This window comes from Anomaloglossus baeobatrachus, chromosome 4 (genome assembly GCF_048569485.1).
Source record: "Anomaloglossus baeobatrachus isolate aAnoBae1 chromosome 4, aAnoBae1.hap1, whole genome shotgun sequence".
Lineage (NCBI taxonomy): Eukaryota > Metazoa > Chordata > Amphibia > Anura > Aromobatidae > Anomaloglossus > Anomaloglossus baeobatrachus.
This window is the reverse complement of record NC_134356.1, coordinates 274104194-274130025: the sequence shown is the minus strand read 5'-3', so window position 1 is coordinate 274130025 and position 25832 is coordinate 274104194. Positions and strand designations below refer to the sequence as shown.

General features: G+C 42.7%; 1 protein-coding gene across 16 annotated transcripts in view; it reads right to left on the bottom strand.

Moving 5' to 3' along the window:
• Positions 1–25832, bottom strand: part of GRIP1 (glutamate receptor interacting protein 1) — an 809174-nt gene that overhangs the window by 266282 nt on the left and 517060 nt on the right. For 15 of the 16 annotated variants that reach the window (XM_075344840.1, XM_075344832.1, XM_075344833.1 and 12 more), the window contains exon 2: positions 11482–11562. In XM_075344840.1, coding sequence (XP_075200955.1) covers positions 11482–11562 — 81 coding nt within the window. Of the gene's footprint in view, positions 1–11481; positions 11563–21075; positions 21371–25832 lie in introns of those variants that run through there. The other variant, XM_075344841.1, reaches the window with a different exon arrangement.

The window sequence follows — 25832 nt, the reverse complement described above, 5'->3', positions numbered from 1 at the left end:
TGTACTCCCTACATTAACCCCCCCTAAATATTCCAACCCGCTGTATCCTGGGACCTCCTTATAGCTTAAACCCCTTGGTGCCATATCACTGCTATTAACTCCTCAGGTAACTTGGGCTGCTAGTGTGTGTGTGTGTGTGTGTGTGTGTGTGTATGTTTATATATATATATATATACATATATATATATATATATATATATATATATATATATATATATATATATATATATATATATATATATATATATATATATGTATATATATATATATATATATATATATATATATATATATATATATGTGTGTGTGTGTGTTTGCGTTTAGATAACTTTGGTGGTATACTATTACATAATTGTGAGTTAAATTGTGTGCTATTGATGTGTTAGTATTTTGAGCTAGGAAAATGCTAACTGTAGACTTGTGGTGTATGTAATAATTATTCTTTAATAGTACACAGATTCATCTCATGTAGTCGCCGTTCATATACATATAGCAAAAGGAACAGGAAGGTGTTCGTTAAGGTGTAACTTAATAGTTGGTTATTATCAGTAGTCAAAGTTTGACATTATTAAATGGGTTGTTCACTACTAGGACAAACCTTTCTGATTCCATGTTTCCCCCAGGTAAAAATAAAAAAGCCTAGACTCACAGCCAACACTGTTCCAGCACTGTCACGTAAGCCACGGGACAGCTGGAACAGCGCCAGCCATGGAAGTGAGTATAGGCCTCTCTGAAAATCTGTGCTTGCTACATTATTTTTTTGCGTACCATACTAAGAATTATACAACCCCAATAAAAATGCTTGTTCAAAAACAAAAATCACACAAAAAAACGCAATGGAAAACACAAGTAGACTAAGGTGCAGCAATTATGCAGGGTCAAATACTCAACTAATAGTGGGAATGTAGTCTAATATTAGGCGGATATCCCATAACTTTTTAGCTTGTGCTGTGTACATGATGCAGGGAGGATCAGTAGGTTCTCATTAAAATCATATAGCAAAATTACAATGAAAAATAACATCTCATATTAAATTAGAGGCAGATCATTTTTTTTAGATGTTTTCCGGTCATCAATTTTTAAATGACTTGATTTTTTTCCAGTGAAATGGAATAAGGTGCAAAGTACCCAAACTTTTTTGGAATTGGGGTCATATAATTCTTAGTCTGGCAGACAAAAAAACCCCCAAAAACATGTGGTAAGCATAGATTTTCAGAGAGAGGTTCTTATTTAACATATCCAGAAAGGATAGTCACTGGAAGCATGAAGATAAATACAGAGTAAGCACTATACTAATAGGGCTTCAGAATACCGTATACGTGTTAATCTCTTCCATAGGGAAAGAAGAAGCACATGACTGCAGAATCATATTACACACAGGGTCTGGAATACAGATTAAACTTCTATTTCATAATACACACAAAAAACTAACATATCTTACAACCAAACCTATTCGCAAAGTTGCGAAAAGGGGTTATCTGTGACTTTGTTCTACCCTTTGAGGCTAAGCATTTATCAGTAGGCAGTTGCCAACTACCTTCCTGTGCTGCCCTTTGATGATGTCTTCCAGCTCGCAGCAGTCACGGACGGCTCAAGCTGGCGATTGTCCTCCTTCCTGTGATGTCACATCAACAGAGGCAGAGCCGACTGACAAGCAACGGGACATCGGCAGTAACGCCCTGTTGACAGAACAGACCCGAGGGGAGAAGGAGCTGCTCTGTCGAGGTGACATCACAGGAAACAGGAAAATTGCTGTTAGGAATGGTCCAAGACCACTTTGAAGTGGGAGAGATAGTCACAGGACAGCACAGGCAGGTAGTTAGAAACCTACCTATTGATAAGTGCTTGGCCCCATAAGGAGAATTCAAAAAAGTCCTGGATATCAATTTTAAGTCTTTTTCTCCATTATGCTGGAACAGTTAAAGTGGTAGAAAAAGTGCACACAGCCTCTGCTATGCAGTTTAGTCAGTGGATAGGTACAGTTTATTCAAGACCATTTTCGTTATTGTGACGGGAGTGTACAACAGAGCAAAGGATGGACGAGGCCGAGGGACGATCCAACAGGTTTATTAACAGGAATACAAGAACAGCACACGATAAGTCCACGTAAAACAGATTCGGGGGCCCTTCCCGACAATCCTCGGACCGGATAACAAAGCAATCGTCCTTACAGTAGTCCAAAGAGTTCCACACAATCCCACGGGCCGCCACACAGGCCTAGCTCCGTCCGTGTCCACAGCCACCCAGGCTGGGGCTCCTGCTCTCTTCAAGTTTCAGCTCACTCTGAAGTTACAAAAAGGGAAATGCATTGTCTGTGCTCCTTGACCAGCCCACCATGTTCAGGGGGTGGGGGTCACACATCCTATCATCAATGGTTTGGTCCATCACAGGGCTCCCATATGTCTGCCAGCCACAGTAGATGAAGGGATCCCCTGCTGTGCAGAACAATGACTATTCCTTCACTGGCCAATGCAATTACAGATTAGATACACAACTCTGGAAAGAAGAGGACAGGCTATTTACATAATCACATTAGATGCCAAGACTACAATTGTATGAGAGAGACACATTGAGATCAGTAGCTCCCCCAAGGAAATACATGAATTACAACTAATACAACCAGGGAAATATGCATATCATGACATAGTATCACAGCATATACAGTGAGAGGGTAAATTACATCTTCACAGTTATGTGCAAGATGTATTCCTAGGATGTGTTCAAACAGATAATCAAGTGAATTTATACAGGATTGGAAACGTTTTTTCTACGCCCATTGTAAATAATTCAGTTCTATACAACTCTACCCTTATTTCCTTATATGCTTGACATTGCAGAATGTTCACTGATGATGTGAAGACACAGTACTGTCTGAAGCGGAGCTGGCAGTCCTCTCCTTTATTACAAAGCATACCCAGAAGAGGTTGGCTTAGCTACTGAAATAAGGTCAACCAGCCTGCCCCATCACATACAGTACTGATGATGCGTCAACACAGGACATACTCTACTACGTCAAGCAGATGGGCCGAAATGGAGCGGACTGGATCAGGGAGCACTGGCGATTACAAAGGGCAACTTTCTCTGGCGGACCTGTTCGGCCCTGCTTTACACTGAGAATGCAATCATTTCAATGGGCTCTGTATTTTCCCAGACAACCCCTTGAAACATTACACAAAGTTATTTAGTTATTGCACAAATAAAAGTTACTAGAAAACATACTAATACTTTGATTCTGAATAGGACTACCGTGTCTCAATTCCACATCTTGTCTGGATGATCACAGTATCCACATCAACCTTGATGGTGAAGTAGTATTGAAAATAAACACCTGTGTAATACACATATCACCAACGGAGAAGAAAACTCTCCAGTGATAAAAAAAAAAAGCCAGAAGAGCAAGCCATGGACAGCAAATAGGGTCGGAGATCAGGACAAAGGGTTATAAATAGAGAAAAATCCCCAGCCAACTTAGCACAGTTCCTCCCAAATTATTCGCCACATTGTTGGAAGGGCTGCCTCCAAAGGGGTACTCTTGGTCACTGCTGGTGGGCTTGTCCCAAGGTTTTCTCATTCTGGTTGGAGGTGTTTGGCCTGATGGGTGAGCTGACAGGCAATCGTATTAATCCGAATCCGGCTCTGGCAGTGCTAAACGTGGGTATAGAGGAGTTCTCTTGGGAATCCAGGGGTTTATTAGTTCACATTCTAGTAGCTGCCAGATATTGCATAAGTTTGCACTGGAAATCCCCAAAGACGCCTACATTAGTTGAACTATATAACCGAATTAATCTCCAATGCCAATACGAGTTCTGTCTGGCTCACTCCATCCGCGCCAAAAACAAAATACTTCAGATTTGGGACACGTGGTTAAACTCTGTATATGCATCCCCTGTCAGGCATCTGTTTCCAGGGCAAACTGTTGATAATTAAAAACGGGTCAAATAGGCTCAAAGTGTGTGTTACGCAGGGTGTTCACCCATACCACATGTCAATAGTCAAGGTGTTTAAATCTCTGTTGTTGTTACTGCTCGGGCTACCCCAAAACGCCATCCAATTCCCTCCCTCCTCCCTCCCCCTCCCTGGTTGCCTCCTTGCAACCATCCATGGTTCTCCCCCTCTCCCCCACCTCTCTCTCCCCTCCCTTTTCTTATCTTCCTTTCTTACTCTCTGGTTCTGGTTGTTTGGATCCCTCATTTTGAGGATTAAAGAGTAAATTGGTAGGTTGATTCTATACGTATTGGGTATTGATTAACCTAAAAAAGTTGCAACTTGCATCAGACATGATTGGTGGTGGTGTGACAGGAAATGTGAATCATAATCAAAGGTGACACTACCACATGTTACAGCGTTGTTTTCTTTGTGTATTATTGCCAATGATACCTGAATTTCTCCTTTTTTTTGTAATGTAACTTCCTACAATAAAAATTGATTGGATTAAAAAAAAAATAAATAGAGAAAAATTATAACAAAAAAAAAAAAAGAGAGATGCGTCTGACTATAGTAATGGCTACGTATATAGGTGGAGACATAATCTTTCCTCTAAGAAACAAGGCACACGCTCTCGCTCCAGTTCCTTCTCTTCAATTTCCTCAACAGAGGATGTGCAGCCTGTGGGAAACAAAGCCAATAAATTCCTAGAGAGATTCCACTTACCAGTAAGAACGGAAAATCGGGGGGGAAAAGGCCCCAATCAGAAACGGAAATTGACCCCTCCACAATCACTTGATAAGAAAAGTAAAAACGACCTTCAGGTGATCAACTTATCTAATATTTCTTTGAGTGAAGATCAGGTGGAGGTTCTTAAGTTGGGGCTCACTTTCTCTCCCGATTCTAACTTTGATTCTTTCACAGTGATCAAAGATCTTCACCTATTCTCGAGGAAGCTAGTTCTTCATAAGCTGCACTCTCGAGGAAATACCGATTCTCAGCACTTCTCACCCAAAGAATTGGAGGCAATTGCTACTTTGGAGGAACTGGAGGAAGAATCTATGGGTATCCCTACAGGTAAATTTCCACCCAAGGTGTACCCTAAATCAACCACGTTCCCCCCTATTGCCCTTTGCCCGCAGGTAGAGATTTTTAACAAACTAGTGATGGAAGATTTGAAAAAATTAAACAGGTCGAGTCACCATCACAACCTCTCTATCAAACAGAGAAATGCCCTGAGTGAATTGAGAACAATGGAGGGGATTATAATTAAACCTGCGGACAAAGGTGGGAACGTGGTTATCTGGCCAGTCCAGATGTACGAACGTGAAGCCTTTAAACAGCTTAGAGTTCAGGAGGCATACACTCCACTATCCTACAACCCCACGGGTGAATTTATGGCTGAACTAGTTGGTGTTCTGGACATGGCTTTGTCCCAGGGAATTATCACTAAGAAAGTTTATGAGGGTCTCCACACCAAATTTCCGGTCACTCCGACTTTTTATCTGCTGCCCAAGATACACAAGAACCCCCGTTGTCGCCCAGGGCGTCCCATTGTCTCTGGCATAGGAGGGCTTTGCGACCCCAATTTGTAAATTTTTAGAATATTACTTACATCCATTGGTCGAAACGCTCCCCTCCTATGTCAGAGACACCTCAGACGTCCTGAGGCGGATTGACGGGTTGTATCTGGATCATGGCTCTATCTTAGTGGCAGCAGATGTGGAGTCCATCTACTCCTGTATCCAGCATAAAGATGGGCTGTTGGCAGCCAAGTTCTTTCTGCGAATGAGTCGCTGGGAGTCATCCATGCAGGACTTGGTCCTTGAACTCCTGGAGTTCATCCTGACACGGAATTTTTTTCTTTTCAAGGATCGGTTCTTCCTCCAGAAGCGTGGCACTGCAATGGGCGCGGCGTGCGCGCCGTCGTACGCAAATCTCTTTCTCGGCTATTGGGAGAGGGAGATTTTCGGCGACGGCGAATGCGCCGCTTCCCATTTGCAGTGCTGGCTAAGATACAATGATGATGTACTCATTATCTGGGGGGGAACCGACCTTGAATTATCATCTTTTATTTCTTTTTTAAATTCCAACGACCGTAACATCAGGATGACCTTCAGGAGTAATCTAGAGACCATGGACTTTTTGGATATTAAGATCTTTATCCAACCTGACAGGTCTGTTCACACTGACGTCTTCCGTAAGGAGACGTCAGTGAACAGTCTGCTACATGCGTCTTCCTCCCACCTCCCTTCAACCATCAGGGCGATACCTGTGGGACAGTTTTTAAGGACTAAGAGGATATGTTCATCCAATCAATCCTTTGACGCACAGGCTAAGGACCTTTCCCAGCGATTCAGAAACAGAGGATACAGTGCACGTAGTATTAAACGAGCTCATTCCAGGGCCAAAGCCACCTCCAGACACCAACTCTTATCTATACCCAACAAAACGGAGTCTACTACTGGACCGATATGGTTCATTTCTACCTTTAGTAACCAGTGGGGGGAGATAAGACGTATTCTTGATAAACATTGACCCGTGCTAAAAACTGAACCCACATTGCCGAGGGCCCTCTCTGATCATCCCCTCATGACAGCAAGGAGGGGAAAGAACCTGCGAGATATCTTGGTGCATAGTCACTACGTGCATCGAGATACCCTCCCTTTTAACATCGGGAAACCAAGATGGGGATGCTTCCCCTGCGGTTCGTGTGTGGCCTGTAAGAATATTGATAGAGCCTCCTCGTTTACATCGGTGGATGGGACGAGAGAGTTCACAATCAGACATGACATCTCTTGCAACACAGACCATGTCATTTATTTGGCAAAATGTGGATGTAATCTGCTGTATGTCGGTCTGACAACTCGACAGTTTCGTGTGCGTACACGCGAGCATGTCAGAGATATTATAGCGGCAAGAGATGTAGAGGATCTGAGCTCCCTTCGGACCATCCCCCGACATTATAAGATGCACCATGACTGCAATCCTGCATCTTTTAGAGTACAGGCTATTGACAAACTGCATCTGGGTTCGAGAGGCAGCAACTATCAGCGGGCATTGTCGCGTCTCGAGTGCAGATGGATCGTCACTTTGGGCACTATGACACCTGGGGGACTCAATGAGAAGTTATCTTTCGCTCCATTCTTGTGATTTTCACAGGATCCAATCTCTGCTCTATTTCTGTGACTTCCACCTGACCCAGTCTTGGCTGATTTATGTTATTTCGTGATTTTTTTTAGTGATTTGCCTCATTGTCCTTTTTAAAACGTTTTTAGTAATGTTGGTGTGTTTGTCTATTGTTTTGGTTTGTCCTCATCTACAGGCTCCACCTGCTGCGTCTGAATTTTTTCCGCTTTATAGACTATTCTTTGATGAGACACTGGTGCTTCCACAACCATAAGAGACACCATCCTCTGGCTGTACTGAATGTAGTTACATTTATGGACCCATGTCACAAGATGGCGACACATCTTGGTTTTAATCAATCCATAGTGGGAGGACTGAGACAATGGAGAAGAAAGAGGAGAGAGAAAAAAGCATTGAAGAGGGAACTGTGCATACTCCCGTATATATATTTGCATTAAGTGGGTATATGCACCTGGACTCCATCCATACCATCATGCAGAGATTATGCCCGCACTAAGTTGATCAGTGCGTTATCTATTGAGCATTGCTTGGATGTGACAATATGTATATGCCCTTATTTTGCTATCCTCTCGTGTATACATCTGTTACCACTGAGACTGTATTTGGATTTGTGTAGGTCCATGATTGTAACTGATATTAGTAATGGATGTGACTACCGGTGTTTCTCTTCTATGTCTGTTTATTTCGGGCAATGTTAGATGGGATGTTTCTCTCACATGCATTTTTCTTTATTCTTAACACTGGTCTGCATGAATATGCCTTTCCCCCTTTTCCACTTGCCCTCTTTCTTGCCCATTCTTTCAATGGCCACGGCTGTGGAGCGCGTGCGCGCTGTGACTCCAGGTATGTTCGCGTCAGCCGGCTTCCGTACGGAGTGACGCGCGCGCCCTGTGTGACGACACAGGAAGTGCTCGCGTCGGCTCCGGGAATGCCCTATGACGCGGCCCACTGCTGGAGTCCCACCCCGCACGCGACCAATCGCTGCCCGGCCTGGCACTGAAGCGGTTTAGTTAAACGCGGCTGAGTGTATGGCAAATCACACCACGGCCCCCCGAAGAAGACAACGAAACGCGCGCGTCGGGGCACGTTTTTCTCGGGTTCCACGTTTACTATCATGGGTGAGTGCAGGACAGGGACTGTTTAATATAACTTTGCATATACCGTTTATTGTTACCTGCCTGCTATGCTATCAATATTTGGCTTATGACCTGACCCTCCGGTCACCAGACTCCATATAAATGTTGATTTTTTGATGTTTGCTGGAATGTGGATGCATTTATATTGATATATTGGAAAAAAATTCCTTTGTTCAGGTGGCTATCAGGTCATGCCCTTACGATTCTTGATATTGCTCCCCTGATGGGTGGTGGATCCCTGGTTTTGAACTTCAGTGACACCCCCCTTTTTTGAGCCTGATCTCTGTTTTATGTACACTTTATTACTCTTTGATGTCACTTTTTTGCTATTTATTATACTTAATAAATATTTGTTATATTTTTGCAAAAAAGCAGCGTTGATGTTATTTCTAATTGATTGGTCCTGACTATGACCTTTTGACTACTATTCCCTTGGTCCTCCTATTCATATATAAACCTTGATGGTGAAGTAGTATTGAAAATAAACACCTGTGTAATACACATATCACCAACGGAGAAGAAAACTCTCCAGTGATAAAAAAAAAAAGCCAGAAGAGCAAGCCATGGACAGCAAATGGGGTCGGAGATCAGGACAAAGGGTTATAAATAGAGAAAAATTATAACAAAAAGATTTATTACTTTGTATCTGGGCAAAAAATAAAAACATTTGAATACCATTCCCATTTCTTTCCCATTGTGGTGCTACAAGGATCCCCAACAAATTCACAGGGCTTGTCCCATGAACAGAGCACATTTTAATAAATAGGGGCTCACAGCTGTGTTTGTGTGGGGGAAAACATCTCCCTGCCTGTGTGTTTTATCACAGGAGTGAGTGTTCCTACCAAATATCCAGTCCTTATAGATCTGAAAATAAGGAGCGCTGATAGTGTAACACCAAAGTGATCAGTGGGGTATACCTGGAAAATATACACTCACCTGGATCAGTTGTGACAGTTACAACCACTAGTGCGCATGAGATAATGGCGTCTGCTGCAGCCCCACGTGGATGAGCATACAAGATAAGGCAGAAAAGGGGTTAATGCTGCGCATCAGCCAAATGAAGACGTATAATGTTGATGAAGATGAGTATTCTTTTATTTCATAGGTCTACGCGTTTCAAGGTGACAACCTCTTTCTCAGGACCAATGCATCAAAAACAAGTCTTGTTGTTGATGCATTGGTCCTGAGGAAGAGGTTGTCACCTTGAAACGCGTAGACCTATGAAATAAAAGAATACTCATCTTCATCAACATTATACGTCTTCATTTGGCTGATGCGCAGCATTAACCCCTTTTCTGCCTTATCTTGTATAAATATCCAGTCCTGTGAGCTCACCATAAACCAAGTCAGTAACATAGAAGCTCGGAAGCCGCTGGAGCTCCTTCACCACTGACTTTATTGACGATAAGCACAGAGGGCTTGGCTGGAGATGTGTCAGAAACATTCATTACTGTTCTAAAACAGGCAGAGAAATTGGATACCTGATAAAGTAGCTGCTGTGAACCCTTAATGTTTTGTCTTTATACTCACATCATAAGTGACTATGCTTTCTCCACTGGACAGGAGCTGTGGTAAGTGCAAACCATGAACTGGTGCAGATCTGCATGGTCAGACACGGCCATGTAGTACATAGCAGGGGCACATATACAGGATCTCAGCACAGGAACATTTGTTTTTAAACACATCCAATTGTGGAGCTTAGCAATATTCCAAGATCTATTGACTAAAATGTACTTTGATCATGGTACATCCTATCTAACTCTTTCATGACCGATGAGTTACCAGTAAGTCATAGGTTGTATGTGTCCTATTAATGCGGGCTCGCAACCTCGGTGCTGTCAGTGGGGTTATAAAGAGCCCAGCATTCAGAGAACTGGAAGTCATGTAGTAGATAAAACTTATTTTATTAAAACTGCAGCAAGCAGTGATCTATTGCTGGACTCAGGGTTTCTCTCCCCACATCATGCTGCTCTCAGATGGGATAGCGAAAACTTCGTAACAGATTTCCAGTAATTTACTTGTCATTTTCCTTAATAATTGGACAGAATGCATATTAAAGGTGTTGTGTGGGCAAAACATGGTCTGCGTTTACACCGGGAGGAAGTAGTCACCAATCAAGCCTTTGGTTGGCCGCTGTGGTCAGTTGACTTCGCATTGACGTTACTGATGATGTGCTTTGGAAGTCACCTGACCTTGGCGGCCAATTAGAGGTCCCAGCAGTGCTGTTGCGAAGTTGAACAATGCCCAGTTGTAGAGAAAATTCAGTTACACTTGCACAGGCCCCACTATCCCCTATCTGCACTGATCTGTATGATTAATACAGAGAAGAAAAAAAAAGACGCTCGACAATCAGTTTCTAGTAATAAAAGCTTTTTCTACATACTTACTACATACATAGTACCTAATATAGAGCCTGCGGGCTAATTATGCCACATGTTGGTGCCCATTGCCATGAAAATATAGTTGTTGATCTCAGACAAAAATGATAATATACGGTAATATATATTCATATTTTGGCCACAGTTCAATTAGACCAGTAATTGAATCATTATGTACATCCTAATCGTTGCTGTCACTGCCTACTGAGATGTGCTTTCTTACCAGCGGGGTGCCGCTGCAGCCACAGGGTTCTGATATATTCCTTCCGAGAATGTATAGTACTGTTTTACACCATCCGCTTGGCGCAGGCAACGTAAGTGACAGACTGACAAGGAAGAATACCAGCTGGGCGTAAGTTTACATCTAGCACTGCAAATATTTTCGAAGTATAATTCAGCGGCACCATTTTCCTAGGAATCTATAGAGGCCATCTCTCAGCAGCAGTACAGTCAATTAGAGGGAGAGTCTATCACGCACTGCCGCTTTAATCTTCTTCTGCTTTTTCACACTCATTAGAGCAGACAGATTTAAACCCAGAACAGCTATTTCACTAAGTATGTCTCGCAGAAGAAACTGTAAATATAGGGAAAAAAAATTGCCAACACCTCGGAATCTAACGACCAAATTCGTCTGTAAATCTTATTTCCAATAGCGCTGGATTAATTTATGAAAATTACTGAGGACTAATATCAGAGGTCTTGCTGTAATACCCAGATTCTAGATGTCATTTCTATAGAGGAGGTTAGAAAACTGGAGTCCAGAGATGTCTAAATGCAACTCCTCTGTGTTTTCTATTTTCATAACTCGGTGGGGGTTGGGGAGGGGGGCAGTTTTTATAAGAAAAAAAAAATAAAACAACAATAAAGGTGTAGTTCAGTAGCTTTGTACCTACCGGTGATGCTCTGTCGTCTAACAGCCAAAGAACCATCGGGCGCTTTCGTCTGAGAAGCAGACTTTGTATAAGGACCTTCATCTGTGAACAAAAGAAAAATCAAACAAATATTGACATGGTTGCAACTTAAGAAAAGAAAAAATTCTTAAAAAAAGGAAAATGTGACACAGAAGGCAAGTGCGCTACATAAATTACTGCACGTATTTTGACATCCGCACACCAACATGTAATAGTTATGTCTGGCAAATCGCTGTGAGCACATCTCGCTAAATGGCATGTAATTGAGGCGGATTCATTCATCTTAAATTGTTTGTGAATAATAGAACATAAAGCATATATAATGTGATGGAAATCAATGTCATCTACTAAACTGGAAATGTCTTTCTTACTGTCTTCACAATTTTGCAAATAGAAGAAGCTAAAACACGATTAAAATGAAACACTGTGGTCCAAACCAAGATAGGAAATCAATCTGAAGGCTGCCAGCAGCGAAGGTGGGGGGAAGCTGTGTAGTTGCCCGGAGTCCATTTTACAGTGAGACAGTTAAAGGCAATCTGTCTGCAGATTATGTAGTAAAAACCTGCTAACAGCATGATGTAGGGGTTAAGACACAGATTTCAGAAATCTTTCTTAACAAGAGCGATGCGGTTTACCTTCAGTTTGTTTTAGCTTCAGGAGATTATCATTGTTTGACTAGGTCAGCTACAGCAGCGCGTGAGCCAGAGTACAACATGCCACCTTCTGTGATTAGCAGCTCACTGTCTATAGGCATTGTACATAGAGAGCCTTGTGTGAGTGGGGGTAGCTTTCTGAGCTCTAAAAACTCTGTCAGAACCGCTGCACCCAGTAAACTAAGTGACACATTGTTAGATTTAGGGTTTCTATACCTACATCATTCAGCACTTAGATGAGGTAGCAAAAACCTGCTGACAAATTCCTTTTTATCAAAGCCAACAAGTCAGGGAAAATCTGCAGACTCACTGAGCTCCCTTTAATGGTCAGGCAGGTTGTCACTGAGGCACGCCACTGATTTGAAAGAACTGGGATGATGTACAAATACACCTGCACAGTCTTCTGAATCACCTACGTGAACAATGAGGTGCAGTCAGTATAACTGAATGGGTGGGGAGAAATGCTGAATAGTTTGTGAGAGAAGGTGGCATGGGGAATCTGAGGAATCAGTCTATGTAAAATAGGGAGACAAGACCTAAAGTCTTAAGGAGGGGAACCAAAGAAGCAGTCTCAGAGAGATTGTGTTGTAGGGAGCAGTCTCTGAGAGATTGTGTTGTAGGGAGCAGTCTGCTAAAAAGAGGTTATAGGGAGCTGATGAGCGTAACTGAGAAGGTCATGCGGAAACTCTGTTCTCCATGTCCCAGCTCACTCTCACAGACTTTATGAGAGGTGGAGCATGGTGAACAGTCTTGTGAGAGGGCAGCATGAATAGTAGTCGGAGAGGTAGATTTGCCTCTGCAGAAAAGGATCCAGCCATCTTGGCTGCTTCAGTTGTATAGCAACCCGCTTGTAAGGAAAGGAGGTGGCCGGTCTTCTTGACAACGAGCTGTACACTGTAGAATTACAAATCCCTGTTCTTAAGAGTGATTATGATTTTCAATAAGTGGTACACTAATCTGCAGAGTTTCTGGTCTTTTTGTTTTTCCTTTGTTTTAATAATATGAATAGTGCTGAACGGGTGTTCTCCAAAGAACCAAGAGGGCTCTCCTATAGGGAAAACTTTGAAGGGGGATACAACAGTAAGGCTGGAATCACATTTATGCGTGTAAAATCGGTCCGACTTGCATGAAAAAACTCGGCCGATTTTAGTTCATGTTTGGTCAGTGTGCAATGCAAGTGCGATGCTTTTTTTAATTATTTAATGACTAGCAGAGCGTGTGTAATGCGTGTGTGATCTGTGTGTGATCCTTTTTTTTTCTCAGCAGCTGTCATCTGCCATTCAGCTCTGCTACATGGCCGCTGACAGCAGCCACTGACAGAGCGATGTAGCAGAGCTGAATGGCCGCTGACAGCAGATACAGACAGAGCGATGTAGCAGAGCTGAATGGCCGCTGACAGCAGACACAGGCAGAGCCGCGTGATCAGAATGAAGTCGGATGAACATCACCCGACTTCATTGTCATCCCGCGGCTCTGTCTGTGTGGCATGGCCTGATTTTCGGTCACCGGTGAAGGTCTCACCGGTGACCGCAAATCCCCTGAGTGACCGCAGTGAGCCGCGCTATCAGCGGTGCCGTCACTGAGGTTACTCGCGGCCACAGCTTAAGTCCTCCCGCTGAGATCTGTGGCCGTGGGTAACCTGAGTGATGTCATCGCTGATAGCGCGACTCACTTCAGTCGCTGCGGGGAGCTCACAGAGAGCGGTCGTGGTCTATGACCGCTTTCTGTCAGCTTCCGATGCAGCAAAGCTGACAGCGTTGAGGGACCTCTGTGGATTACGTCGGACATGGAAGGGTATTTGAGGTCTTGAATAAAGTGGTGATAGAGGTTGGGTTTTTTTTGTTATTTATTTCAAATAAAAGGATTTTTGGGTGTATGTCTTAATTTTCTTAATCTTACAGGTTAATCATGGAAGGTATCTCGGGGGGACGCCTGCCATGATTAATCTAGGACTTAGTGGCAGCTATGGACTGCTGCCATTAACTCCTTATTACCTCGATTGCCACCGCACCAGGGCAATTCGGGATGGACGGGTACAGTCCCGGGACAGTTGCATCTAATGGATGCGGCTATTCCGGGCGGCTGCTGGCTGATATTGTTAGGGTGGGGGGCTCCCCATAACATGGGGCTCCCCATCCTGAGAATACCAGCCTGCAGTTGTGTGGCTTTACCCTGGCTGGTATTAAAATTGGGGGGAACCGCACACCGGTTTTTTTAAATTATTTATTTTTACTGCATTATATAGACTCGCCCACCGGCAGCTGTGATTGGTTGCAGTGAGATAGCTGTCACTCATCGAATTTAGAAAAACGAATGTCACTAGGATGGTGTGAGTGCCGGTCCATGTGACATGCATTTTTTTCACGCTCCCACAGAGTTGCATTGGAGAGACTCGCGCGAGAAACTCTCCAAAACGCAGTATGCTGCGATTTTTTTCTCAGTCCGATTTGGACTGAAAAAAAATTAGCAGATGGGAGCTGCCTCATTGTTTAACATGTGTCCATGTGTCCTAGTGCAATGCGAGATTTTCTCGCATTGCACTACTACGAGAAAATCGCAAGTGAGAAGCCGGCCTAACTCAGAGCGGCAGCCTCTTCCTTATCAGGACTTGGACTGCAAAATCATAATTGAAAAACTTTGTAACCGGTAATTACAATTGTTCACATGGCTGCTCCATTACAGAAGGACCATGCCTAAAAATGTTTAACTTGGTGAACACATTTGTAACTTTTCAATTTTTTTTAGGTTTGCAGTATCATAGCAATTTTACTACAGTAGTTAATATTCATACTAACAACTTGCATGGCACGCTTTCACGTAATCCTATTGAAAACTAAAACAGCCAAAAGTATAACTAACCATTATTGTGACATCTGTAGTGAAAGCTAGCTGGTGAATATCAGCTGAAAGGAAAGACGAAAACTAGCTACACTGCTCACACTACAAACAGGTTGACATTGATACCTCTGCTCACAGCGTAGTGTCCCAAAATAACCCCCCCATTAATTAGACCTGCTTCCGTTTGCAGAGATATATATACTGTATATATATATATATATATATATACACACACACACACACACACACACACACACACACACACACACACACAATACAAACCAAAAGTTTGGACACACCTTATTTCTAGAACAACTGTTAAGAGGAGACTTTGTGTAGCAGGCCTTCATGGTAAAATAGCTGCTGGGAAACCACTTCTAAGGACAGGCAACAAGCAGAAGAGACTTGTTTGGGCTAAAGAACACAAAGAATGGACATTAGACCAGTGGAAATCTGTGCTTTGGTCTGATGAGTCCAAATTTGAGATCTTTGGATCCAACCACCGTGTCTTTGTAGAAAAGGTGAACGGATGGACTCTACATGCCTGGTTCCCACCGTGAAGCATGGAGGAGGTGTGATGGTGTGGGGGTGCTTTGCTGGTGACACTGTTGGGGATTTATTCAAAATTGAAGACATACTGAACCAGCATGGCTACCACAGCATCTTGCAGCGGCATGCTATTCCATCCGGTTTGCGTTTAGTTGGACCATCATTTATTTTTCAACAGGACAATGACCCCAAACACACCTCCAGGCTGTGTAAAGGCTATTTGACTAAGAAGGAGAGTGATGGGGTGCTACACCAGATGACCTGGCCTCCACAGTCACCAGACCTGAACCCAATCGAGATGGTTTGGGGTGAGCTGGACCTCAGAGTGAAGGCAAAAGGGACAACAAGTGCTAAGCATCTCTGGTAACTCCTTCAAGACTGTTGGAAAACCATTTCCGGTGACTACCTCTTCAAGCTCATCAAGAAAATGCCAAGAGTGTGCAAAGCAGTAATCAAAGCAAAAGGTGGCTACTTTGAAGAACCTAGAATATAAGACATATTTTCAGTTGTTTCACACCACATGTTTTCATTCATAGTTTTTATGTCTTCAATGTGAATCTACAATTTTTAGAGTCATGAAAATAAAAAAAAACTCTATGAATAAGAAGGTGTGTCCAAACTTTTGGTCATGCGGTCCCCCTAATTTTGATGCCCAGCCAAGATAAAGCCTTACAGCTGAGTCCTGGTATTTTGAGGCTGGTTAGACCCATGTTATTGGGAGCCCCCAGTCTGAAAATATCAGCCAGCAGCCGCCAGGAATTGCCGCATGCATTAGATGCAACAGTCCCGTGACTTTACCTGCTCTTCCCGATTACCCTGGTGCGGTGGCAATCATGGTAATAATGAGTTAATGGTAGCCCATAGCTGCCACTAAATCCTAGATTAGGCATGGCAGGCATCTATGAGACCCCCCCATTACTAATCTGTAAGTGAAAGTAATAAACACAAAAACACCCTAAAAATCCTATATGAAATAAAAACCAAAAATCAATCCTCTTTCACCACTTCATTAACACCCCCTCCAGGTCCGACGTAATTCACACAAGGTCCCAGGGCGCTTTCAGCTCTGCTACAGTTTATAACTCACAGCAAGCGCTATAGAACAAGACTGCCCGCTGTGAGCTCCACACAGCAACTGAAGTTAGTCATGCTATCAGTGGTGATGTAATTCAAGTGATTTCCGGTCACAGCTGGAGTCGTCCACCTGTGACTATAAATCAGGACACGACTGAAGTGAGCCCCTGGTGGAGGGGTTCACAGCGGTGAACCCATGACATCACTGCCACGACACACTTGGTATTGCGGGTCCTGCAAATGTGACGTCAGAGGGTCACTCAAGTTCATTCTGATCGCGGGGATCTGTCTGCACTCACAGCTGGCAGTCATGTTCTATGGCGCTCACAATGACAGAACAAGGATGTAGCAGAGATGAATCGCCGTGGGACCTTGTGTGGATTACTTTGGCCCTGCAAGGGACTTGTCAGGGTTAATAAAGTGGTGAAACAGGGTGCTTTGTGTATTTTATTATCGGGAAGAGCCGGGTCCAGCACCAGAATTGGCGTATTTTATGGATGCGCCACTGCTGAGGAAGGCAGTGGGCTGCTATTGTTAGGCTAGAAAGGGCTAAATAATCATAGCCCTTCCCACCCTAATAATTTCAGCCCCCAGTTGTCTGCTGTACCTTGGCTGGTTTTAGAAAAATGGGGGGCTCAACGTAATTTTTTTTTTTCAATAAATCAAATTTAAAAAAAAGTGTTTGATCCCCTCTATTTTTCATAACCAGCCAAGGTACAGCAGACAGCTGAGGGTTGCTGCCTGCAGCTGCTGATCTTCCTGTGCTGGATATGAAAAATGGGTGGGGGGGGCCCCACGTCATTCTTTTACTAAAATAATGATACAAAAAAACCCAAAACAGCTGGCCAAGCTAGCTATCCCTCTATTGAGCTCTTCTGTTATTGCTGTCTATCTATTCTGCTCTTTCTTATTACCTATTCTACTGTATATGTTCTTCCTATCAATCTATTTTTCTATCCATCTATTCTAGCTATGAATTATCCTATCCTATCATATTTTGTTTCTCCTTTAAAAAACACATTAACAAAAACGCACCAACAACGCACCTACATTACAAGCGTTTTTTGTTTACAATTCCAGGCTCTGTGACAAGGTGCAGATTTGGTTGCAGTTTGTGTGCCAAAAAAACTGCAGCGTGCGCATACAACCTTAAAAGGAATCTGTCAGCAGGTTTTTCCTACCTTATCAGAGAACAGCATGATATAGGCAAATAGACTCTGAATCCAATGATGTATCCCTTAGATTACTTGGTGCAGCTGTTCTAAGAAAATCAAAGTTTTTAGATTTAGCAAATTGTTTTAAAGAACTGAAGTCCTCAGTGGTTGATATCTTTTAATGGCTAACTGAAAAGATGGTAATAATAGCAAGCTTTCGAGACTACTCAGGTCTCTTCATCAGACATGGTATAACACAAAATCTGAAGAGTCACATATTTATACACAACAGGACATCTTCTTCTATGTCCTGTTGTGTATAAATATGTGACTCTTCAGATTTTGTGTTATATTGAGCCTGAAGAAGAGACCTGAGCAGTCTCGAAAGCTTGCTATTATTACCATCTTTTCAGTTAGCCATTAAAAAGGTATGAACCACTGAGGACTTCAGTTCTTTTAAACAATTTTTTATCTCTACTGGCTAACACGGTTGTTATGATCCGGAACCATGGAAGACCACCACAAATCATTGGCAAAAAGGTGACAAGAGCATTGGCAACTAATCTGGCCGCCATCCCCTTACTAACCATCACAACTAGAAGTAGTAGGGGTGAACTAACATCCTGTGCACCGCGAACCCAGCCGGAGAACTAACTATCCTAAAGGTAGGAAAGATGAATAACTCTCTGCCTCAGAAAATAGACAAGAATAGCAAGCCCCCCACATTCAAAGACTGCGGTGATATAGGAAAAACACAATACACAGGTAGATGACAGGATTAGCAAAAGGTGAGGCCCCCGCTGACTAAAATAGGAAAGGACAGGAAAGAGACTGATGGTGACCAGAGAAAAACCCTGCAAAATACCAACTTCCTGATAGTACAAAAAGGCCCTCAGATCGCTCGATCTGAACTCCGTCCTATACCAGGTGCCCTTGTCATACCAATGAACAGAAAACAAGAATTATAACAAATTCAACAAGCCACAAACACATGGACCCAAAGGAGCTATACTCCACACAGAACTGCAGGGAGTTCCTCAACAATCCACTGAGGGGGAAAATCCCTGGAAGGAAATAAACTGAAACCAACCACAACAAATGACAAACCCAGATAAGCAAAAGAACCAGACAATAAATAAAGAGCAAGCCCTTATCTGGAGTAGATGTGGTGTAGAGCAGGATTAAGCAGGCTAGAGATACAAAGAACAACTGACATCCGGCAACAGCCTGCAATCAGACCAGGACTTAAATAAGCAGAGAATTAGCAAAGGAAACACCCACTGCACAACACACCTGGTCTCTGTCTAAACCATTCCTGGCCACCAGAGGGAGCCTCCCAGCAGCCAAAACATAACTAACATTCACAACACACGGTACAAAGATATATTTTACCTAGATTTAGCAATGCAGCAGAACTGAAAGAGCTGCCCACAGAAGGCTGTGCTGCTGGACAAGTGCTCCTGTGCCTGCTGGTCACAGTAATGATAAACTACCAGCTTAAATAAACATAGCAGGTAAACAACAACACCCTTTGTGATAAGACTCACATTGCAAAATTTTCTGTATTAACCCTTACAGCATGCTGTCTTCTGATTACATAACAAAAACATGCTGACAGATTCACTTTAATTAAGAAGAAAATTAGGCTAAAAAGCTTTGCATTTCATGCTTTTGCCTCTCTGGCTATATTCTACACCCATACCCAACTTTTACAGCTCACTAACCATGCATTCAAACCAGTGAGCAGAGGAAGGTGTGGCTGTGCGAGGTTTGGGAACTGCTTTCAGGAGCCCAAAGCACTTTAGATTTATTTGCATATAAATTAAAACAATGATTTTTCAGAGAGGGACCAACTGATGGCAAAAATAAAATTAAAAATGACATTTTCCTTCAGAGAGCAACATGGTCACGTAAATACGGTAATTTGGGAGAGCTGGATCGTGTTGACAGATACCCTTTAATTATTTCAGCGCTCTAGTGGTGTCCTATAAAGATCCAATGCAGCAGACGCTCTGGTAAACCAGTTATAGGACATACATGTACACAGACCCCTAAGGACAATTTTTAAACAGGAGATCTACCAAAAGAAATTCACTTTAGTCTAGGTTCACAAGACCGTATTTTCACCATCCAAGATTAAAAAACGTCCGATTGTGCTAATCGGCCTCTGATCAGAGCGAGGTCTTTTTTTTTTTTAGAGGTGGAAAACAAAAATTAAAGTTTCTCCATCTTCTCCATTCGGTCAGTCTGTGTAAATTACATCAGAGCGCAGTCCACTTTTTTTTCACAGACCCATAGAGTCAAATAGTTGAGTGCCATCCGATTCTCGGAGCCAAAATTGTGTACGTTGCAATTTTTTTTTCTTCTGACATGTGAACAAGGACCAATAAATGTAAAACCCATTTCAATCCAGACTACAGGTTACCTGCTTTCCTTAGGAACCATGGGTACCACTAACTGATCAGGGGGCATCACATATATACTATACATGGATATTATGAGTGACAGTAGAACATAACGCTCATAGGCTTGGAATATAAAAGACTTATGATCTGATCAAACTAACTGCAGATGACAGCTGATTATGTACCAGTACATTTTGTGACCAAAATGGAACACTACCTTTCCGTTTATCATAGTGTTTAGCACTAAAAATATAGGATGACAGGTAAGATGTTTAATACTGGTGATAGAGCCGCGTTATACATCAGTGGGATTCATTAAGATCCATTCTAGACCAATCATAGTTGTCATTATGAGCGAGAGCCCTAGTGTTTAGATCAACAGATCCTTAGGAAGTTACTCAAGAAAAAAAATACCTCCGAGTTTACCCTAACTTCTTTAAGATGAAAACTGATAACATTAGTCTGCGTTAGTTCAATGAAGATCAGTTTTTGCTGGATATATTGTGAGTTTTTAATATTGAACTCGAAAGGTTATGGATAACACAAATTTATGTGCCTAAATTCTGCTCTTGATTATTACTGTGTGTACATCATGTGTATTGGCACACTTAGAGGAGGATATACACTTTGTAGATTTACTGTTCACAAAAACAAATGGCATCACTGAATTAGCCACAAAATCCACATGCATTTTGAAGTGTATTTGCTGCAGCTACATATGTGGTGAAAAAATATGCCATGTGTGAATTAAACTCAACAGTGATCAGCATACTAAAGAGACGGCTGTAATCTTGTGAGCCGGCATTTCTAGACGCGATCATCACAGGCATGCCTTTTATAAAAACGGCAAGAAATTAATTCACAAACTAAGAAAAATTTAATAAACCCTAAGCAGTGACTTACCAGTCTCCGGCTGAAAATTCTGATTAAAGCCACAGAGGAGGGCCATCAGTACCCCCTATGCTACACAACCCCAACTGTTGGAATACAGATGTTCTGCTACCTCCGAAATGTCCAATTCTGGCCTCCTTCCATTAAGCGGAGACTATTTAAGCCTTTGCCCCATTTTGGAAATGGTCATCCGGAGCCCGGGGAAGTCCATAGTGACTTTTAGAGGGGATGAGTGATCAAGTCAAATTTTGTGTTGGGCTGCAGGTTCCCTTAGAAGTAAGCAGAGTAGCAGAAAGCTTTATGTCTGGCTGTAACCCTTCTCGGAGCTTGGGCTGCACTAACTAGTTTTAATTTAGCTCTTGGTCTCAGCATGCAGATACTTGGCAGCTGTATCACATATCCATTGCTGCATTGAATCTTCTCCTCCCCCTCTCATCTCACAGCACATTAATACTTGCAGGCTGACAAAACTGAGCAGACACAAAGGTATACAAGGCATGCTAAACCGTTAGCGGTTTGTTCCCATTCATTGAAAATATAGACCTGGCGATGGGGGGGGCAACAATATTCAATGTGCCCATTTCAAATGTCGGACTCGATAAAATCCCAGGCACGTGTTCTTACTGGCCGTTATTTGCATTCAGAATTAGTCTTATGGCCGCTGGTTTGATCCGGCAGCAGAGCAGCTTTTAGGGGGCAATAAAATACAGGCATTAGCTGCTACGACAGTCAATGACTGAGCGCCACAAATCTCCTTTGCTGCTGCAATATTAGTGTCATCTTTATGGCAAGTCGACTTTCCCTTCTGCAGCAGGCTCCTCCTAAAACAAAGCTTGGCTGTATACATTTGGCACAGATGTAAATTCGAAATATTACCAGATGATAAAAAAAAGCCGGAAAACAACGCCAGACAAAGACATAGCGGAATATACAGGTGGCCGAAAAATAACACAAGCTGAACGAGTTTGGAGAAAAGGCTAGAGACATACTGCGTGTATGGCTCTGCCGAACACACAAGCTCAGGAGGTGTACGCCTGACCGTGGTCACAGTCAGGATGAACCTTCCACCGTAAACAAAAAAATACAGTTTACATTTTAGTTTATTATTTTGCTCTACAGCAAAGCACATTCTGCTGTGCATTCCTATACTGTTACATAGTAATATAGACACATCAGATAGACGCAAAAAGTGAATGGTGGCCTAAGGGAATGATAATGCCTTAACCTAGAATGCTCAACCATAGAAATCTACACTAGAAAACAAGTAACCTAGCAGGCCTGCGAGGCCCCACGTATGCGTTCTAGGGTTAACGACAGGGAAAGTTGCAGTTGTTAGTGCGCCTGCGCAGGACCTCAATGTCGGCGCATGTGCATGATGTAGGACGCATCATGCACCCAGGCTTCAGAAGAAAGAGGACAAAGATGACTTAAAGAGGTGGTGCCACACCCAGAGAACAGAAACACCCATCCGACCAGTCTGAACAGAACTGACCATTTAGGTGAGTATTATAAAGTGATTTTTATGTTCCAGACAGCGGCCTGGGCTCTTATATACAACATGTTAGAATGCTGTATACATGAGCCCGCTGGTGGTGGCCGCAGCTTATAGTCACCAAATCTGGTGACAGGTTCCCTTTAAGAAAGTTTTATTCAACAAAAACACTGCAAAAACGCAGCACAAAAGTTAAGCATTTTTTGTTGCTTTTTTTTCTCATTGCCTTTTATGGATCTAAAAATGCTGCTAATATATTGAAATAATTGACGTAGATTTAATTAAAAAATGCTGCAGATATCATATTCATTCAGAAAATAAGGTGCAAGAGATTTCTGAAATTTCGTAGCTTTTGCTGGTACTGTTAAATTCAGCTTTTCTGCAAAAAAAAAAAAAGCTATATGTAAACACAGCCATACGATAGCACACTAATGTCCTGATGCAGCAATCATCAGAACCATATGTGGAGGTGCGTGAAGTTGAAAGTAGCCAGCAGATTACCTTGTAAGAACACAACCAGAGCTGTTGACCACTTCAAGGATATGTACGGTATTTATTTTATTTGTAAAATTGCATTGTAAAGCCATCCTGTAGAAATGGGGACCACCAGTCCCTTTATGGCAAGTGACATATGCCAGTCATGTCATGGGAAAGCAAATGGGTAAATCATTTTGTAACTGCAGTCTTTCACAGCTGGTCTCTCTTACCGGCATTCTTGAATAGGGGCATCCTGCCGGTCATAAAGCTGCCATTATTTCTGTGTTTGTTGTCTGCAATACCTGTAACTGCGTAACTTGGACTATCACTGTTTTTGGTAATGAGCCATCTGTTGTAGTAGTCTCCCCCTCTTGGCTAGGGTTACACGATCGTTCTCCTTCCATCCAAGAAAAATGGTCCAATTATGCTAATCAGACTCTGATCAGGAATTGATTAGAGTCTGATTAGAGTGTGATCAGTTTATCTTGGACATAGAGAGCAAAAAAAAAAAAAAAAAAAAAGTTTTTCCATTCAGTAAGTCCGGGAAAATTGGTTTGCACTCGGAAGGCATTTCAGTGTGGTCCAAGGTTTTCCACGAACCCATAGACTTGCATTGCTGATATTGATCTGACAATTGAACGGGTCACCGAATGGTCCAAGAAAAAAAAAAAAAAAAATCAGACTTGTGCATATTCCATAGAATAACATTGGTATGAAAGCTATCTGTCATAACCATGGGCGGCACGGTGGCTTAGTGGTTAGCACTGCAGTCTTGCAGCGCTGGGGTCCTGGGTTCAAATCCCACCAAGGACACCATCTGCAAGGAGTTTGTATGTTCTCCCCGTGTTTGCGTGGGTTTCCTCCGGGTTCTCCGGTTTCCTCCCACACTCCAAAAAGACATACAGATAGGGACTTTAGATTGTGAGCCCCAATGGGGACAGCGTTCCTGATGTATGTAAAGCGCTGCGGAATATGTTAGCGCTATATAAAAATAAAGATTTGATTTTTTTTTTTTTTTTTGATAACCACAAATAGCACACATCATTTAATAAGTCGAGTCCACGAGCGCTTTTGGTCTGATTTTTTTTTTGTCTGAATTTAGTGGATAAGGCAACAGAGGTTATCCACTACTTTTACATTCATGGCCTATCCTTAGGATAAGTCATCAATGCCTGATCGGCTGGGATCCAGCACTCAGCACTCCCATTGATCTGCTGTTCTAGGTGCCAGCAGTGGCAGCAAGCAGCCGGAAATGCTCAGTGCCAAAGCTGCGGTCTTCTGATAGCAGCGATGTCTGAGTACTGCACATCCACCTCCTCTTCAAATCAATATGAGGCAGATATCCAGTACCTGGCTGCAGCCGCTATAGACAGGTCAGCTCCAGAACTGAGGATTTCCAGCCGGCACCGAGAGTGCGGGGTGTGAGACCACGGCCGATCAGACATTGATGACCTATCCTAAGGACAAGCAATCAATGTAAAAGTAGTGGAAAACCTCTTTAAGGCTACTTTCACACTTGCGTTGAATGGCATCCGTAGCATTGCGTTGTGTGACGGATGCAACGGATGCGTTGCATATAGTGGCACAACGGATGCTACGGATCGTGCAAAATAACGCAATCCGTTATAGGCTTTTTTCCTTGACTTTACACATCTGGGCATGCGCAGTTGTGTAAAGACTGATGCGTTAACGGAATCCGTCAAATGACGGATTGTAACGGAATCCGCCACCAGAGGCGTCCATTATAAAACAACGGATGCCAATGGATTCCTGAAGGTTGCATTTTTTTGACACTCCGCAAAGCGCAGAAAAAAGCTACATGCAGCGTTCCAGCCACCCGACTGTCAGCGACAAAACAACTGATGTGCCGCGGGGCGGATGCAATGCAAGACCATCCGTTGCTATCCGTAGCTAATAGAAGTCTATGAGGAATAAAACGTTTCCTGCAACGGTTACCGTAATTCCTCAAGGCTGCGGATAGCAACGGAAGCCGTCCAACGCAAGTGTGAAAGCAGCCCAAGAACTAATTAAGGAATTTGATTTAAGGTGTTATTATTTCCCATTATTTTATTGGCTGAGATCTGAGTTCATAAGTCTGAATGGGGTCTAGTCTGTGGTCTAAATTTATAAGAGGGGTCTGGCCTAGTATCTGAATGTGCCCAGTTTTTTAATCAGTCCATGGGCAGATTTATAAATTATACACAAAGACCAAACAGACAGATATAAAAGGGTTTTGAATGAAACTCAACTCATGGTCTTAGCTCCGTTTGCCTGCACACTTCGATACATCTTGTACTTCACACTGAAACTCGTTTAAGGTTTGTAGCAGTGCATTTATTTCTTCTGCAATGCAAATTAATTCTCAACAACGCCTGAGGGCATGCTCATTTGGCAGGACACAAAATCCTCCATTTTCTTTATCCTGTTCATCCTGCTGCGTGTTTGAAGAGTATACCCAGATGAATATTGGCTTCGAAAACGGTACACAAATATAAAGGCTTCTTGAACTGCAGCTCAAAAACTACCATGCGCTAAGAAGCCAAAATACTGCCTTTAGGGATATGTATTCTGGATACTACTGTATAGTTTTCTTGCTTTTATAAAGATTTGCACAGCACGAAGGGTGTAGTGTGGCTCCCTTGGACATACTGTTACTTTGGAAGACTTTGTACACTACAAGGGTCTCTATGTTACAATAAGGCTGCTTTCACACTACGTTTTTTTTAACATGCGTCATGAACGTTTTTTTGCTGTAAAAGCGGATCCTGCCTTTACAGCAAAAAAACGCATGCAAACGCAT